We start from the raw sequence: 19,793 nt of genomic DNA, 5'->3' as shown, positions 1-19,793 counted from the left end.
CCCATTGGCCCATCTGGTCCAGATCCTGTTGTAATCTGAGGTAACTCTCTTCGCTGTCCACTACACCTCCAATTTTTGTGTCATCTGCAAACTTACTAACTGTACCTCTTATGCTCGCATCCAAATCATTTATGTAAATGACAAAAAGTAGAGGGCCCAGCACCGATCCTTGTGGCACTCCACTGGTCACAGGCCTCCAGTCTGAAAAACAACTCTTCACCACCATCCTGTCTTCTACCTTTGAGCCAGTTCTGTATCCAAATGGCTAGTTCTCCCTGTATTCCATGGGATCTAACCTTGCTAACCAGTCTCCCATGGGGAACCTTATCGAATGCCTTACTGAAGTCCATATAGATCACATCTACTGCTCTACCCTCAATCTTTGTTACTTCTTCAAAAAACTCAATCAAGTTTGAGAGACAGGATTTCCCACAGCACCACCATAGGCCAAGGTAGCAAAATCCTAAAAGGACATTGCAGTTAGACAGCGGCCAACAGGAGGGAAAGACATATTAGATTCCATCCTCACCAATTTACTTAGTGCAGGTGCATCTGACCCTGACAACATCAGCAGGTATGAACATCACAGTCTTTGTGGAAACAGGGTCCATCTTCACAATGAGGATACCTTTCCTGTTCGGTGGCACTATACCATGCTAAACAGAGATAGACTTCAACTAAACAGATCCAGCAACTCAAATCTGATTAGCCATATAGCATGAGCCACAGCCCAGCAGATTCTCTACTCTACCATCACCATCAAGCCAGGGGATCAAGCTTGTTTCAATGGAAAGTGCAGGAGGGCATGTCAGAGTTTTCAACCTTTTGAAGCTACAAACCAGAACTGTGTGTGCAAAACATAAAGCAACAAGTGATAGACATGGCTATAAAAAATGCCTCAACCAAGCTCTGTAGTCCAGCCACATTCAGTCATGAATGGTGATGGATAATTAAACAACACATTGGAAAAGGAAACCCCACAAAATATCCCCAACAAATGATTAAGTGCCCAGGACATTAGTGAAAAAGATATAGACTAAAGTATCTGCCACAACCTTTAGCCAGACATGTTGAGTGGATGATCCATCTTGGCCTCCTCTAGAAGTCCACAACATTACAGATGCAAGTTTCAGCCAATGTGATTCACAGAAACAGAAAAGAGGAGTAGACTATTCAGCTGTTTGATCCTGCTCGGTCATTCTATATAATCATGGCTCAAACTTATTAGTTTGTTCCTGGTTTGTGCTCCATACCCTTTGGTCCCTTTAGCCCTAAGTGCTATATTCAATGCCCTGATTGTTTTAGCTGAAACATTCTGATTTCAATGTTTCATGCCACCTGATATCAACATTGGTTAGAGGGACAGAATACTAAGATTATGGTGCTCTGACAACATTCTGGCTATTGTGCTGAAGAAGCGTGCTCCAGAACTTGCTGCTCCCCTGGTCAAACTGTTTCAGTACAGTTACAACACTGACAACATTTACCGACCATGTGGGAAGTTACCAAATCAGGTCTTGCATACGAACATTTGTATGCGCAAAGCCATCCCAACCAATTATTGTCCCATTTCCTGAAGAAGAAGGACTTTTGCCCGAAATGTCGATTTCCCTGCTTCTCGGATGCTGCCTGACCTGCTGTGCTTTTCCAGCACCACTCTAATCTAGACTCCGATCTCCAGCATCTGCAGTCCTCACTTTTGCCTACTGTCCCATCAGCCTATTCAATCCTCAAAAAAGTGATGGAGGAAGTGGTGGAGGCTGGTACAATTGCAACATTTAAAAAGGTATTTGGATGGGTATATGAATAGGAAGGATTTGGAGGGATATGGGCCAGGTGCTGGCAGGTGGGCCTAGATTGCGTTGGGATATCTGGTCAGCATGGACGGGTTGGACCAAAGGGTCTGTTTCCATGATGTATATCTCTATGACACTGACTCTAAATGTGTCAACAGCAATGCTCTGAAGCAGCTCCTGCTCAGCAACGACCTAACACCCAGTTCAGGTTCCACCTGGACCACTCAGCTCCTGCACAAAAGAACTAAACTCCATAGATGTGACAGAGCGACTGCCCTTCACACTGAGGCCACATTGGAGGTCAGCATCACAGAGTCCTAGAAAAATTACAGTCAATGAAAACTGGGGGAAAACACTGTTGCTTGGACTCATCTAGCAGAAATAAAAATAGTTGTGCTTATTGGAGGGCAGTCATGTCAACTCCAAGACACCTCTGCAGGAGTTCCTTAAGGTAGTGTCCTAGGCCCAACCATCTTCAGCTACTTCATGAAATGACCTTCCCTCCATGATAATGGTCGGGGGTGGGAATATTCACTGATGATCACAATGTTCATGCATTGTCCACGACTCCTCAGATACTTTAGTGTCTACGGCCAAATGAACACCTGTTGTCATCCCAAACCTGCATATTGTACAAGTGCAAGTGATAAATGTACCAAACAATTGCAAGGCTAAGACTGACTAACTGTCTCCCAAAGACAGAAGACTGGATAGATGAACAATGGAATATTTCAACTCTGGAGATAAGAAACAGAAATGGGGGAGGATTTCAGCAACTGATAAACATCAAAACAGAGTCAAAACTAAAGGACAAATGTTAAAAATCACAACACCAGGTTATAGTCCAACAGATTTATTTGGAAGCACTAGCTTTCTGAGCGCTGTTCCTTCAGACAGCTGTCTGATGAAGGTGCAGCACTCCGATCACTAGTGCTTCCAAAAAACCTGTCAGACTATAACCTGGTGTCGTGTGATTTTTAACTTTGTCCACCCCAGTCCAACACTGGCACCTCCACATCAAAGTGAAGGAGATGGAACCAGGCAGTGAGAAACAAAGGAGGGAAGGAGGGAAGGAGGGAAGGAGGGAAGGAGGAGGGAAGGAAAAGAGAATAAAAAAGAAAAAGAAAGAAAGAGAAAGAAAAAAAAGAGAAAAAAGAGGAAAAAAAAAAGAGAAAAAAGGAGAAAAAAAAGTGTTAACACGGTGGGTAACTCAACTTTGGGTCACAGATACCACGAACACCACTGCTTATTTAAAAACGTAGTTTTAAGCAAACAGAAGTGTACCAGGAATCAAAAGATAATAGCTTCCATCTTCTCAAAAAACTTAGTTGGAGCCCCAGGTTAAGAAAACACCAAAATGAAAGAGCTCGACTTGCAAGAGAAAACAGCTCTACCAAAATTTACATGATGCATTGGCTGTTTCCAGCATCATCTTTCTACTGCCCTTCCTCATCCACCCCCACCCTTGTCCCCAACATAATCTAGCTTGAAGATATGCCGTTCACATTAGCATCCTATCACTTGTTGTACACGAATGCTCCATATCCATTTTCAAAATTACTTTTTCAGATACATATAGTGTCAGGAACAATGTAGGAATATTTAAATACTTACCCCAATCTGTCATTTTAACTGCAATTATATGATATACCTAAAATAGAAGGACCTATTGTTAAATAACAAATGCCACAAATTAATTTCCATTCTTACATATAAAATATACTTGAAAAATACATTGAGAAGCATATTTAATAGCTCACTGGCATCTAAGCTGGTTCCCATGATTGGAATAAGGGTGATGAAGTCCAATTTAAGAAAAAGTGAAAGGTAATTATACTGGAGAGGTGTAACATTGATTATAGGAAACCTGTTTAAGGAGTAGTAAATTTTGTGAGTTATCACCACTTGTACAGTTTCAGAACTTGTAAAGTATTAGGAGTCACCAGCAAGCCTTTTGGAAACAGATCATACTGCTGTTCTTCGAGGTAGTAAATGCGTGACTTGCAAAAAAAAAAACGCGTTTGACAAAGTTTACATATGTTATCAAACGAATTGAGATAATACAAACGCCTTGGGTATTAAGGGGAAGTGAATGTCAGTCTGACCGATGCAGAGTGGAGCTTCACAATACCAGTTAAGATTGCTGTCTACCCAAATGGTAGAGTTTTAAAAAAAGATGATTCTCTGTTTGCAGATAATAACCAAAATGTGCACATTCATTTCCAAATACAATAATTGACTGCAGAACAATTTAGACAAGTTGCACAACTTAGTCCCATATATGGCAAAAAGTGGCTAAATATGAATAAATGCTGTCTCATGCATTTTGGATCAAAACCTACTGGCATACTCGTGTCCATTAAGTACAGTAGATGGACTAAAGAAAAAAAATGTTGCTGCTGGAATTATACAATATAAAACTAACACTTAGGGTGCATAAAGATATCCCTTGTCAACACTTGACTGTAAGGATAGGCCACAACTTTACTTCATTACAAAGCTTCTCCTAAAACCATTGTCCATCAAACTTACAGGCGAGACCATGTGTTTCACCTCCTCTGCTTCCCATCAACCAATCCAGAACTTCCAAGGTTTCTCCAAATTCCACCACTGCCCCACCTGAGCAGTGAGCATGCATCCAGCTCCCACTTTATGCCTCTTTCGTGATGCTGTTTTTGGCCTCACTTTACCCACAAGTCTCACTTCCTTGAATCTATTTCCACCAAATTGCAAACCAGTCAACTTCTGTTCCTGGTTGCTGCATTAGCCAAGATCATAAGCATGTACCCTTTCCCTCACCTATTATCCATCTCTAAATCAAACACCCTCCTTAAAAACCCATTCTTCAACCTGACCTTGCAAACCAATCTCAACTCCTCCTCCTCAGGATTCCTCAAAATCACAGTTCGCTGACAAATCAATGCTCCCCTTTCTTATATCTCTAGCAATGAACCTCGCCAAACAGGTTTCTGGCCCTGCAACATGAAAGAAAATAGACTTTGGATCCCAAAGTACAGTCGACATGGTGGTAGTAATCCATTCTTCCTCAATACATCTTTGGTCTTTGTTATAGACGGTCACACCACTTTTCTCCATTGCATCTCTATTTGCCTGGCTCCACTTCTCTATCCACTTGTAGTCAGGTGATCACTTGCAACAGTTTATCTTTCACTGCTGTGACTTAAATCTTTGGAATCTCTAAGGATCAATCCTTGGCCCGTCTCCTATTTACATGTTGTCCTGAACAATGCCATTCAAACTAGACAGTCAGATGTCAACATGCCTTTAGCCACAAAGCATAATTCTTTATAATTGTCTTACATAGTAAATTTGTTCTAATGAATCAAATTTGTGCACATTCTAATTATGTTCAATTGAAATTTCTCTACTCGGGTAAGCGTCAGACTTTGTCTAACTCTGATCATCTGTAGCAATACTGTCATTTCTGGCACAAGAGGGAATTAAAAACCCAGGAGCATTTGGTCTTATAGCATATTAAGTGACAAACATATTTATGTATCCATGCACTATAACAATAGCTTGAACTACAAGTATGGAGCTAAATATTTACCATAAGTTAAGCTTTGGGAGTTAGGAACACTAATGATAGAGATAACAGTTACAGATGTCACAATATGCCTCGAGATTGTACTACCTCATCACTTAGAGTTAGTTAAAAAATGTGGAGTGAAACCAGGGAAACACCACAAACATAAGCACTTACCTTTCCCAGAATTATAATAGATACTACATTGAGGAGTGAGGCACCAACTGTAGTTAACAGAAAACTCTCTATAGAGTTGGAAGTTGTTATTCTCAGCCTTGCCCATGTTTTGTATATAACCACTGCAATAAGACTGGCGAATACACAGCAAACCTGTGGCAATACAAAACAGTGATTAGGTGTGTAGAATAAAACTGGCCAATGATCTTACTCATTTTTAATGATATGCTGCAATCAGTCATGAAACAAGTTTACTAAATTGCAGCAGGGCCCTTGGAGATGCACATTTTGGGAATAGTCAAAGTGCATTAGCAGGTTGAATCCCCTCACATTATGCATCTTGCATTGGAGACCAAATAGTTAACAGTTTCAGTTGAAAAACATGCCTCTAAAATATATTCTTCTGCAGATCAACCGCAAAACAACAGCAGGGATAGTCCTGCAATATATTACCTTCCCGGGATTAACATTTTGATTTCCTCAGACCAAATCAGAAAGGTTATATAGTTGGGCTATAATCGGCCGATAACCACAGGGCCAACAATGGCCACAGGCCCAAGGTTCCTAAGGATGGATGGTCACAAACATCCACGAGCCCCTTGCATTCACAGGGGCCCCCGGGGGACGGGGTGGCACTGACACGCACGCACACACACCTAATCGAGGGATCATTTAATATGAGCGCTGTGGGGTCTTGGATTTATGGAAACAGGGTATGGGTTATGTCCATGTCTGTGTGTTTGTAGGTGAGTGGGGCAAATAATGGAGAGGAACACACATCCTGTAGCTCCAAGAAAACCAAATGCTTATATTTGGCAAATATAACGAGGTTTGTTCTATAATTAAAACAAATTATTAATAATCTTTAAGACTCATTCACAATCTGAATTATGAGTATAACAGGTGCTTATATACAATGCCCATATGAATGGTGAAATCAGTACATGGGTATAACCTGCAAGGAGTGTTAGAATAAGCAAATGTACCCGCGACATTGGCAGAAAAACAAATTTTAAAGCCAAAAAGATCACGTGTGTGTGCACTAGATTCCACACTACTGCAAATCAGTAGGAGAATGTTGAACACATCCCCACTGCTGTTTCATCAGATCTCTTTTCTGTTAGCTGGCAGAGCATAGAGAACAAAATAAATTTCACAGGGAAGGGATGAAACAAAATGAACAAACACTACTTACCATGAGAATCCCCACAAAAAATGAAAATAGCATTTTTGTACGTCTCAGAGTGCCTGGGTAGTAAGGTTCAAATTCAGTTGTTACTGGGTCCTACAAAATTAATGCACATTAAAATTTTAAAAGAATCACAGACAATAGTCACTTAATTGTTTTCGGTACTTAATATTTTATTTCTATAATTTAACCCTTCAGTTATTTTGTAGTTTTTGTATACCCACAAAACTTGGACACAACACTCTCCATCACTTTGCATGCAAACTCTGGTTGAAGGCCTATTTAGTTTGCAATTCTCGTTTTTTTTAAAAAATATGCAATGAATGTCTAACGATCTTTCACAAAAAATTATCCAACCTTAAATATATTTCAAATTACTTGCCAAAATAGTTATTCTTCAGGAGAAAAAAAAAGTGAAACATCCCAGTTATATTTAGAAATACACAGAATCCTTCAATTTCAGCAAGTCAAGGAAACCACTAACATCTATTCATAACAACACAGGAAGTGGCCAACATTCATCAAGTCCATGCCAGCTGTCTGTTTTGTTTGTGATTTCCTTACAGTTTCACTTTTCTGATATATCCCATAGTTCTAAGTTCCTATTCCTCAAATGACCAACATTTTACTTTCAAAAAAATCTTTCAGCCAATATCAGATCATGACCAGTGCAAAAATAGTCCTTACTGCATCTCCACTATTTTCATCTCTTTCACAAAGCCCTGGACTCCATGCCAGTTAGGTCTCTCCTGTTGCCCCACCTAAACACACGTTCTTGCACACCTTCAAAATCTTCCCTCGATCTCCTCTGCTACAAGGAGCACAACACAGAACCTCCTACCTAAACTTGTAGCTAGAATTCCTCCTCCCTAGAATGATAAAGGTGGTAAATCTCTCGTGCACCATCTCAAGAACCCACAGATCCTTTCCAAAAAAGTGTGATCAGAGCTGAATGCAATATTGTAGTTGTAGCCTAGAGCTATAAAAGAAATTCATAAAAAACTTCCCTGTTTTTGTATTCAAATATTCATAAACAATACTTATAAAACCCAAGACACACATGCTTTGAAAACTATTTTCAGTAAAGTCCTGCAAACTTTAAGAATTTGTGCACACAAACCACCAGGACCCTCTTTTCCTGCACATTCTGTGGAACTACACCATTAAACTCTTTATTACTTCTCTATCACTTCTGCCAAAATACATCACCTTACTCTTCTCTGGACAGGCAGTTGGCAGATAAAATTTTGTTTCACTTGTTCACCTACATCCTAATGTAGGTGATTTGCGTCATCCTCCCTGCTTGCTACAACCACAAATTTGACAAATTATGGAATTTTACACTGTATTCCTATATACAAGTTTGGAAAATCATTTACCAGAACTCTTATTTGCCTTTATCAAATCTAAGGTATTCAACATGCACAATGAGTTTTCTTTAAAACCAACTTTTTACAGGATGCTTTCCCAAAAGCCATTAAAGACAACAACCAACACATTCCCTTCAACGTGGAGTTAATACATCAATTCTCTGGAACCTCCCCATATCAGAAACACTTCCTCAATCTCCACTCATTAACGTTAGCAACCTGAAACCATGACAACTGGACCAGGTGACTTATCCAAAGAATAGTCGGCTTTTCAGTACATCCTATCTAATCAATTTTTCCTCACCATTTTTGCTTCCACCAACATTTTGTCAGCATCAAATTGCTTAGTAGCACCAACACAGTACCGATGGAGTATGCTCCCCTTGCACAGAAATGCATTGCCCTAACGCAACTTTATTCACTTTTTAACGACCTGCTTATTTCTTACATACTGGTAGAAGCATTTGGAACCCCTTTTTACATTAGGTACCATAGTCTTTTATTCAATTCACCTCATCTTAATTGGCCGGACTCTCTTGAATTAAATCTGCAATGCAAATTTTGTCATAGGATTTTTCTCATTTTTAAAAAAGAACTCAGACTTTGGTTCCCCTACCTTTCATCCCCATTGGAATGCATTTAAACTGGACCTACAATCTCCTCCGAAGATTATCCATTGTTTCATTACAGGTTTCTAGTCAATCTTTGGCTCGGTTTTACCTTGGCTAAATCTCCTCATCCTTTTTGGATGTATCTTCCAATTTAGAAATTTTACTTTAGATTACTCATCTAAACCCAACCACTAATAACCAAATATTCCTTTACAGACACTACGGCCACTTATTTCCTAGGACCCAAACCCAGCAATGTTTTGTTCCTGGTTGGGCTTAGGATACTGATTAAAGAGAGTTTTGAATATATTTCAGACAATTCCTCACATTCTGTTCACAGTATCCCAATTAAAAAACGGTCTAATGTCCTCATTTCCTGCACCTTTACATCAGAAATGTTCAATAAGACCCACTTTCAATGCTAGGGAAAAAAAGTGATCAGCATTTATACAATGTTTAAAAACATCCAAACAAATAGTTTGCAATTTTCTTCACTGCTCCCTATTTGTTACAGTATTAGAAATAATTCAACATGAGTTGTCCAAGGTAGCCTCCAAAATCTACTACTCAGATAGCAGGCAAAAACAGCACAACAGCATGCTTATCTACAATGCCGATACTACCTATATGGACTACAACATGAAGCATTAGTGTAAAATTAACAAGCCTCAAGCAACTACAACATTTATTAGATTCTTCTGAAGCACATGCAGAAGAATCTAAACTGACAGTTTTTTGTTAGCAATTAAAGTTTATAGAAAAATGTGTCGAGTACAAATGATAATTTATATGGTTTATGGACCAGATCAGACCCCCTCAAAAATATTTAAAGGTGATAGTCTGGACCCTAACTCTTAAATTAAAGGCAAGTGTAAAGTGTTTGTTCCAGATGCAATGTGACTGGTCAAACTACTCAAGTGTTAAGCAAACACCATTTATTTAAACACTGTAGTTAAAAATACAAATAAGAAAAGAACTTTAGAATAACTTATTCTGTTAATTTTCAATAGTTAACAGAATGCAATAACTATTAACTTGTTCTAAAAAGTAACGTCCCATAAATACACCCCTTGGCAAAAAGACAAGTTCAGACACAGGTTCTCACATGTAGTTTTCTAATCCAGGAGGAATAAACCATCAAGAGAAAATTCAGAGACATTAGCAGCCAGGACACATTCATTGAAGCCTCCAAATCTGCTGGGTTCCCAACATCATCTGATGCTACTGAAAAAACCAAAACCCAGACATCTTAATCAGAGAGCTGGCTACACCCACTCAGGTTGTTTAAAAAAAAATTCAAGGCCTCCCAAGCAGTTTACTCAAGTGGTCTAACTAGCCAGCTTGGTATTTCTGCCTCACAACCCCTCTTCAAAAACAGAGCAGGACAGAATAACCTCAAAAGCGACAGCATCATCACAATATACTGCTGCATCCAGGGGGAAAAGTAGTCAATTGTAAAATCAGAGTGAACTAGTACGGAGTTGACAGTGCTTGGATTACAACAAATTTGGGGAATAGGAAAGAGGAATGGAGAAGAAACCCGCAGAAATTTCCCTGAAGCAATCAAATAAATAAGATAATTATTATAGATTTTCCCTCAGATTTGCTAAAATAAACCTGTCTGTCCCATGTGCTTCTTATGCACAAGAAAATATATTATGATGGGATCACACTCTGGTGGAGGAGTTGTCAGATGAGGACCAATAAAGAACAAAATCAATCCATGCCACAACAGAAACAGTTCTTTCCTGGGGGATTCCATGACTACAACAATCCAAGCACTCATTGTAGTCAATCCAAAAATAAGACTCCTCTTGGTCAACAGTTTAGGCTAGCACTTTAGTAGAAAAACTCCCAAGTTACACTAGAGATATCTATAGGAACACCTTTGAAACCCACAATCTCTACTAGCTAGAAAAACAACAAGAACAGGAGATACACAGAAACATTGTCTTCAAGTCTCCCTCCAAGTCACCCACCCAACTTGGAACTACAAATCACTATTCCTTCACAGCTGCCAAGTCAAATGCCAAACACTCACTCATTCAGAGCATCCCAGACCATATGGTTTGCAGTCGTTCAAGAATATAGCTCATTGCTACCTTCAGCTAACAACATGCACATCCCATTTCGGGGGTGGGGGCGGAGGGGGTAAAAAAAAAAAAGGTGGAGAGAGGCTCAGAGAGGATAAAGTTGACACTGATCGTGGTGATAGACAGTAATGCAAATTGACAATGAATTCTAATAACAAAGGAAAGGAAGGCAGTGAAACCAGAGTAAGCTAAAACCAAGAACGAAGTAAAAACCAAGCCAAATACACAAAGCAAACTGTATAAATTCCCAGGAAATATTTCACTGTATTAATGATTCACATTTTCTTCAGTTTACATAGCAATTTTTGAAATAACTGACAAATTTGTCACCTCCAGCATCATCATGTTTGTTTCCAGATCAGCACAATTAGAATTTCACCTTCATAAGCATTCATCACATGGTCAACTGAAAGGAATAATGCCATCAGGTAAGAAAGGAACACTGGGCACAAACATTGCTGGTTTATTGATTTCCAAATCAGAATGAGTCTTCAAAACAAGATAATTTCATCACACCAGGATATTCATCCTGCAGTGAATCATTCTAGTGCCTGAAGGGATTAAATTCTAAGAATAACATATCAATACCATTACAAATGAAGTTACAAATCACCAGGTTATAGTTCAACAAGTTTAATTGGAAGCACACTAGCTTTCGGAGCATCGCTCCTTCATCAGGTGATAGTGGATCAGATGAAGGAGCGATGCTCTGAAAGCTAATGTGCTTCCAATTAAACCTGTTGGACTATAACCTGGTGTTGTGTGGTTTTTAACTTTGTACACCCCAGTCCAACACCGGCATCTCCAAATCATGATTACAAGTGAACAATTTGATCTTATTGGATACAACATATGCAAGCTGCAATTGCTTTATACTTTGCCCTTACGTTAGCAGCTTTTAAATAGGAATTGTACTCAATGATGACGACAACCTTTTTTTAAAAAATGAGCAATAGAACCTAAATTGATGTTGGCTACCTGGATAATCATTTTAAAATCTTGAGTAGAGATAAGTCAAACGGTGTTTTAAAGTCCAATTTAAATGCGAGAAACAAGGGAAAGACAGAGTCAATCCACTATGACTGCTGATAACATTTTGGTTGAATTTTATTTTTGACTTTTGTAGAGTGTTTGAGAATTTTCTCAGGCTGCATTTCCAAACTTGTGTCATTAGTTATTATGTTACACCCAATGGCACCTCTCTTGTCCAACACTAGCCAGATACTCCCCCTGGCCTTTGCTGGGGCATACTAGAATTCCTAGCATTGGCATCATATTTAGAAGGTAGTTAGCCTGGTGCTGTCCTTCAAGGTTCATTACATTGGTGCCAGACATTGGTTAAGGGGAAGATGGCATTCTACTTCTGGTTTCTTTTCAGCAACATTGAAGATTTTTCCCCAGGCGGTTATAGCTACCTAAAAATCACTTGTTCAATTTATAACATACTAATAAAGAATTTGTTATCTCATCTTGGTTCCATATTTTAAAAAGGGAAGACATGTCAGCATTGCCTAAAGCCTTGCAAAAAACAAAAAAAAAATCTCACTGTCAATGACTGGTCTTAACTTCAAGTCTCAATGAGCAGGTCACACAGTCAAATCAACACAGTTCTTCTCCGGATGAGAGCACATAATCCAACATCACATTTAACCTGCTATAACATCACAAACAGACTGTAAACTCCATCACAGCGATCATCCAGAATAACTCTAAAGATCCTAAACTTAACTATAGGTAAATATAATCTAGTCATATCTGGGTGGTCAGCTGGTAAGAGCAGTCACTTCAATACATTGTAGCATTGCAGTATATCGCCAAAGTTCGACTTCAGGATGTGGTGCTGAAGTGTAATCCACTTGTTAAAATTGGTTGAAGATTGCATGGGTCCTTTTTTTGAAGAAGAGAAATATATTCCTGATGGCCAAACAAAAATATATTCCTCTAACCAACATTCGCCCCTCAACTAATACCAAGAATTTCGATCAACTAGTAGGACTTGCTGAAGAGTAGGCTATAAGTCACATACTAACAAACCAAAAGTTATTATTCAAAAATCAGACCTGAAGATATAGGTGTTGTTCTGAAGGGGCAAATGGTGCTACAGTATATTAATGCAAATCATAGTTATGACAGAAATATGAAGGAGTTCTTAATAAATAGGCAGCACACACCAAAATCTCATATAGTGAGCAACACAAACTGAAGCCTAATACACAAGGAAACCCTTGCATACCTGGTCTCAAGGCAAAGCTTAGTAGCTACGATCCCAACAAATACAAAAGTATTTCTCCCAGTTCAGAAGAAAGATCTGATGTAACGTAGAATTGGTTTCTTTCACCAGGTGTTTCCTGACTGGCTCAGTATCTCCAGCATTTCCTAAATTTCATTTCAGATCTCCAATTTGCTTTTATGTCAAGATGTGCATCATTTTATAAAAGACCACTCTCAGGCTCTTCACATCAGAGTGCCCACCTAGTGACTTTACTCCCTTTTATCACATTGTATGGAATTTGTCTTCATCTTAAATCCAGAAATATTTCTCTGGAGAGTAATAATTGTTATATTAAATAAAACAATTATTCACCTTCAATATTGAATTTCAGTATAACAGATCTTAACTTGGCAAGTGTGTGCTACTATTAAATTCCACTTGTGGAAAAGTAAAGCAGTCACTACTCAGAAGCTGCAAGGTCAAGTATTTGAACAATTATAGATACTAGAAGTGATCCAGCCTTGATTTTTGATGGTTAGGGTATTATAGTGGAGGTCTGTGGACTAACAAGCAACCAGAACTTCAGAATTAAAATCCCATTATAACACCAGGTGGCCAAAGAAAGTGATTGTGAGATATGGCCAAACAGATTGCATATTTAAAGTATTACACTGATAGCCACTATTGCAAGTCCGATTCCTTTGGGGACAAATTGGCAGGATGCCCAGCACGGGTCAGATTGATGGCAACAGCATGGGCTTTAATCCCTGTTCCAGCTTGAATGGATTAGAATCCAAGACTCTTCTAATCCAACTGTGGACAGTGCAACACCATGGATTGGACTGTCTAATGGGCAGAAAATGCAGGCTGGCATCAAAATCTGAAAATCCATACATAGTCTTGATTACATTCTTCAAGAACCTTCATCTTCTAGATATTTTCTAACCTTTGTGTTCTATGTAGTGAAGCCCAATAGCATTCACCAGGCTCATCATTCTTCAATCCAGGTTCTCACACAAAAACAGGTGTTGACTTTGAAAGGTGACTTTAAGAAATAAATTTAAAGCAGAGCAATTCCACTCTGCAGTTATTTTGTTCCCTCCCCGCCCCTACAAATCTGTCATGATTTTATACCTTCTCATTGGGTCAAGATACCCTCCCATTTTACACAAGTGGTTGTACTTAATGACAGAGTGCTCACTGAATATAAACTCAAAAAAGTGACCTTCATTCCTCCCTAAAGCTGGCATCAATGCAATGAAACTAGAGGGATAATCTTGAGCCGGGAATGTGTTGCTGGAAAAACACAGCAGGTCAGGCAGCATCAGAGGACAGGGAAAAAAAAATAATTTGATGTTTCGGGCCGGAGCTCTTCATCAAGATTCCTGATGAAGGGCTCTGGTCCAAAATGTCGATTTTCCTGTTCCTCGGATGCTGCCTAACCTGCTGTGCTTTTCCAGCAACACACTCAACTCTGATCTCCAGCATCTGCAGACCTCCCTGTCTCCTGGATAATTTTGAGTTATTCAAATTGTTACCACCTCATGATTTTTAAACATCAGCGCAAGCTGAAAAAAAAGAGTCCTGGATTTAGGCAATAACCAGCATCATTGCCCACCAAGAGCCCAATACTGAAAGTGGAATAATAAATTCCCAGGTGAGTAGGCCAACTTAATATTGAGTGAACACGAAACAAAGCAATTCTCCAGAAGTTTCCATTATTACTGTTCCTTACAAATATCACCGATAAGCCTTTACATTATTCTTCCTTCAAGAGAAATTAAGCCAGTTCCAACTGTTCATGGAGGACAACATTTGTTGGAGAATGCAGCCATCTCACCACACTTTAAAACAAAATCAGTTTATTGTAGCTTGGATGATCCTAAAAAGGGGTCAGGTTAAGTTTGATGTAAATTTTGTTAACACTTATGATTGCATCCTCTGGCAACTTTCACCATACAGTGCCTCCCCTGTTATATCAATTTGGTATTGAAGCAGATTTCATGAAAAATAAATTAAAGCAGAGTTTTTTCCCTGAATTCTTTAAGTGAAAGGTCCCCTAAAATTCTTAAATGCTTCCATCAAGGAACTAGTTATATTTTCAGAATTTGAGCTTCAGATTTCATGAACCAGCCATGTTAAGTGTTTCTGCTATAGACCAGAGAGCAACAAGACCAGCCAGATAATTGAGACTTCAGGATTAAAACTTGTGCTATTTAGGACAGGACCTTCAATTTAAAGAATCAGAACAAGAATTGCATACAAGAATCTATCCTGTGGTCTACAGCTAGATGGTTTTGTACTCACTTTCGAATGTTCAAGTATATTGAACATCTTTAGTAGCAAAACGTAAAGCTGAAATAAAACATTATTCAGTTTTCCTTTTTGAAAAGTGAAATGTCTAGATCAAACATCTAAACAATAAAGTGACAGCGATTCATCATGCAAAGATATTTATGGTAACACTTACCAGTTTTCTGATCAGTAGAGTGAATTGGAGAGTCAGATTCTCAAGGGAGTACCTACATGTGTTAAATAGACCTAATAGATGACCAAATTTCCTCTTCCTGGTCTGAAGGAATCACCCTTTAAGTGATTCGTTGCTAATGTGAGAAAGTGCCCATCCCACATACTGATTTATACACACACCATTTTAAAGCTAAATGTGGCCAATATACAAGTGACTATAATTGAGGGCTCCTGCAGTATAGTGTAGTGTCTCATCCTCTGGGCTTGGAGGCCCAGGTTCAAGTCCCACTTGCTGCAGAGGTGTGTAATAGCATGTTTGAACAGGTACATTACATGTTAGGTGTTGGTACCTCAAATTCATTTAAACTGATTGAGCAGGCATGCTGTTATGGGGGTGCTTTCTAAAATACTGAGAGCCCAATATTGCAAGAATTCAAAGTGGTCTTTAGTGCATCTTTATAAATTTTCATCGGCCCACTCTTGGTGTAATTGATTGCAATGGAATACAAAAGATTTTGAAATTATATAAAAACAGGCACATGATTCTCTTCAGACCTACATAAACAGGACCATGTTGATCATTGCTTCCATTCTAGTGTTATTGCAGTGCTGTGGGAGATAAGTGTGCATCATTGCACACTCAGACAGCTTAATGTGAAACCATACAGTACCTCATGCTTCCTTTCTGCATACCTTTGGTGGATCAAACCATTAAGACACCATCAAATGAATTCCCAACTATTACTTTGGTATTTTAAAAACGTTATGCTCAGCTAAATTTAAGTGCCTTGTTACAACACCAGGTTCGACTTTGCAGACTTTTAATAGATGAATTGATCATAGATTCAAGTTATATCCTTGGTCAACCAAGACACATCCTTGCGGAAGTTTAGCCCGTTAATGCATTCCGATTGCAGTTTTCCCCACATATTTTAAATTGTGAAACTCTTCACAAATGTAGACAAAGAGGAACTTAGTTTTTATGGATGCATACCCTAGGACTGTTTCCACTTATGGAATTTTGCATAGAAAACCATGTCTACCAATTTAGCACTCAAGAATGAAATTATGTACGTGGAACCATAGCTCAGAATAAGCAGTTTTGTTTAAATGAAAGAGCTTGTTTTTTGTAGAGCAAAAGAGCACACATATAGCATGCAAGCTCAAATTACCACGTTTTCATTATAATGGTACAAATAAGATTCTTTGATAAAGAATTTACAGGTATTGAGTCATAGTCAGAGATGAACAGCACAGAAACAGACCCTTTGGTCCAACCAGTCCATGCCGGCCAGATATCCCAACCCAATCTAGTCCTACTTGCCAGCACCCATTCCATAACCCTCCAAACCCTTCCTATTCATATACCCATCCAGATGCTTTTAAATGTTACAACTGTACCAGCCTCCTATGGCACCTCATTCCATACACATACCACCCTCTGCGTGAAAAAGTTGCCCCTTAGGTCTCTTTTATATCTTTCCCCTCTCACCTATGATCTCTAGTTTTGGACTCCCTGACCCCAGGGAAAAGACTGTCTATTTACCCTATCCATGCCCCTCAATTTTGTAAACCTCTATAAAGGTCACCCCTCAGCCTCCAACACTCCAGGGAAAACAGCCCCAGCCTGTCCCTATAGCTCAAATCCTCCAACCCTGACAACATCCTTGTTAATCTTTACTGAACCCTTTCAAGTTTCACAACATCTTTCCGATAGGAAGGAGACCAGGACTGCATACAATATTCCAAAAGTGGCCAAACCAATGTCCTGTACAGCCGCAGCATGACCTCCCAACTCCTGTACTCAATACTCTGACCAATAAAGGAAAACATACCAAATGCCTGGTCCACTATCCTATCCACCTGTGACTCCACTTTCAAGGAGCTATGAACCTGCACTCCAAGGTCTCTTTGTTCAGCAACACTCCCTAGGACCTTACCATTAAGTGTATATGTACTGCTAATATTTGTTTTCCCAAAATGCAGCACTTCACATTAATCTAAATTAAATTCCATCTGCCACTTCTCGGCCCATTGGCCTACCTGATCAAGATTCCATTGTAATTGGAGGTAACCTTCTTTGCTGTCCACTACACTTCCAATATTAGTGTCATCTGCAAACTTATTAACTATCTCTTATGCTCACATCCAAATCATTGGTGTAAATGAAGAAAAGTAGTAGACCCAGCACCAATCCTTGTGGCACTCCACTGGTCACAGGCCTCCAGTCTAAAAAACAACCCTCCATCAGCACCCTCTGTCTTCTACCTTTGAGCTGGTTCTGTATCCAATTGGCTAGTTTTCCTGGTATTCCATGAAATTTAACCTTGTTAACCAGTCTCCCATAGGGAACCTTGTCAAACACCTTACTGAAGTCCATACAGATCAGGTCCACCACTCTACCCTCAATCCTCTTTGTTACTTCTTCAAAAAAAAACTCAATCAAGTTTGAGACATGATTTCCCAAGCACAAAGTCATGTTGACTATCCCGAATCAGTCATTTCCTTTCCAAATACATGTACATCCTCTCCCTCAGGATTCCCTCCAACAACTTGCCCAACAGGCTCACTGGTCTATAGTTGCCTTGCTTGTCCTTACCACCTTCTTAAACAGTGGCACCACGTTAGCCAACCTCCAGTCTTCCAGCACCTCACCTGTGACTATTGATGACACAAATATCTCAGCAAGAGGCCCAGCAATCACTGCTGTAGCTTCACAGAGTTCTGGGGTACACCTGATCAGGTCCCAGGGACTTATCCAGCACTTCCTCCTCTGTCATATGGACATTTTTTAAGATGGCATCATCTATTTCCCTACATTCTATACCTTCCATGTCCTTCTCCACAGTAAATACTGATGCAAAATTCATTTAGTTTCACCTCCATCTCCCACGGCACCACACAAAGGTCGCCTTGCTGATCTTTGAAGGGCCCTATTCGCTCTCTAGTTACCCTTTTGCCCTTAATTTGTAAAAACCCTTTGAATTCTCCTTAACCCTATTTGCCAAAGCCATCTCATGTCCCCTTTATGCCCTCCTGATTTCCCTCAAGTATACTCATACTGCCTTTATACTCTAAGGATTCACTTAAACTATCCTGTCGATACCTTACATATGCTTCCTTCTTTTTCTTAACAAAACCCTCAATTTCTTTAGTCATCCGGCATTCCCTATACCTACCAGCCTTTCCTTTCACCCTAACAGGAATATACTTTCTCTGGATTCTCGTTATCTCATTTCTGAAGACTTCCCATTTTCCAGCCGTCCCTTTACCTGCGAACATCTGCCTCCAATCAGCTTTCGAAAGTTCTTGCCTAATAACGTCAAAATTGGCCTTGCTCCAATTTAGAACTTCAACTTTTAGATCTGGTCTATCCTTTTCCACTACTATTTTATAACTATTAGAATTATGGTCGCTGGCCCCAAAATGCTCCCCTACTGACACCTCAGTCACCTGCCCTGCCTTATTTCCCAAGAGGAGGTCAGGTTTTACACCTTCTCTAGTAGGTACATCCACATACTGACTCAGAACATTTTCTTGTACATACTTAAATTCCTCTCCATCTAAATCATTAATACTATGGCAGCCCCAGTCTATGTTTGGAAAGTTAAAGACCCCTACTGAAACCACCATATTATTCTTACAGATAAGAGATCTCCTTAAAAATTTGTTTCTCAATTTCCCTCTGACTATTAGAGGTTCTATAATCAATGAGTACACATGATCATCCTCTAACTAAATGGACCAGGATACGAATATCCAAATAAACAAATTAGCCACGTCATGTTAAATGGTAAATCAAATTCAAATCTTTGCCCCAAATTGTGCTTTTCTACTTTGTTGAAAGTTAGTTTCAGAATTTATTAACACCTAATAAACAAAACTATTTGTGACTAGACAATACAATATAATCAGGCTTAAGAATGTAAAATTAATGAAAACAAATACCTTTTTAACATTTGTTCCATAAAACTCAGGTCTGGGTGGCTCATCATTTTCAAAGTTGTCAACATCCCATTCATAAACTAGTTTTGCATTAATCCTTTTCCACATTTCCAAAAAAACTGTTCCTGAAAGCAATAAATAAAATTTTATTCATTTAGTTTATTGGTGGATGTTTACACTTTAAAATTAGAACATAGAACATTACAGCGCAGTACAGGCCCTTCGGCCCTCAATGTTGCGCCGACCTGTCATACCAATTTAAAGCCCATCTAACCTAAACTATTCCATGTACGTCCATATGCTTGTCCAATGACGACTTAATTGTACTTAAAGTTGGCGAATCTACTACCGTTGCAGGCAAAGCATTCCATACTCTTACTACTC

The 19,793-nt window shown here is 39.2% G+C and overlaps 1 protein-coding gene across 2 annotated transcripts in view; it reads right to left on the bottom strand.

Annotated features, from left to right (window-relative positions):
* The window catches only part of LOC122550752 (anoctamin-7-like), a 79,836-nt gene that overhangs the window by 20,500 nt on the left and 39,543 nt on the right, over positions 1-19,793 (bottom strand). For both annotated transcript variants that reach the window (XR_006311937.1, XM_043691958.1), the window contains exons 9-12: positions 19,413-19,534; positions 6,716-6,805; positions 5,521-5,673; positions 3,411-3,447 (exon numbers count right to left, since the gene is read on the bottom strand). Coding sequence is in view for 1 of the 2 variants with exons in the window: in XM_043691958.1 (XP_043547893.1) it covers positions 3,411-3,447; positions 5,521-5,673; positions 6,716-6,805; positions 19,413-19,534 (402 nt within the window). In the remaining variant the exon portion in view is untranslated. The remainder of the gene's footprint in view (positions 1-3,410; positions 3,448-5,520; positions 5,674-6,715; positions 6,806-19,412; positions 19,535-19,793) is intronic.

This window comes from Chiloscyllium plagiosum, chromosome 6 (genome assembly GCF_004010195.1).
Source record: "Chiloscyllium plagiosum isolate BGI_BamShark_2017 chromosome 6, ASM401019v2, whole genome shotgun sequence".
NCBI classification, from domain to species: domain Eukaryota; kingdom Metazoa; phylum Chordata; class Chondrichthyes; order Orectolobiformes; family Hemiscylliidae; genus Chiloscyllium; species Chiloscyllium plagiosum.
This window is presented reverse-complemented; position numbering and strand designations above follow the sequence as displayed.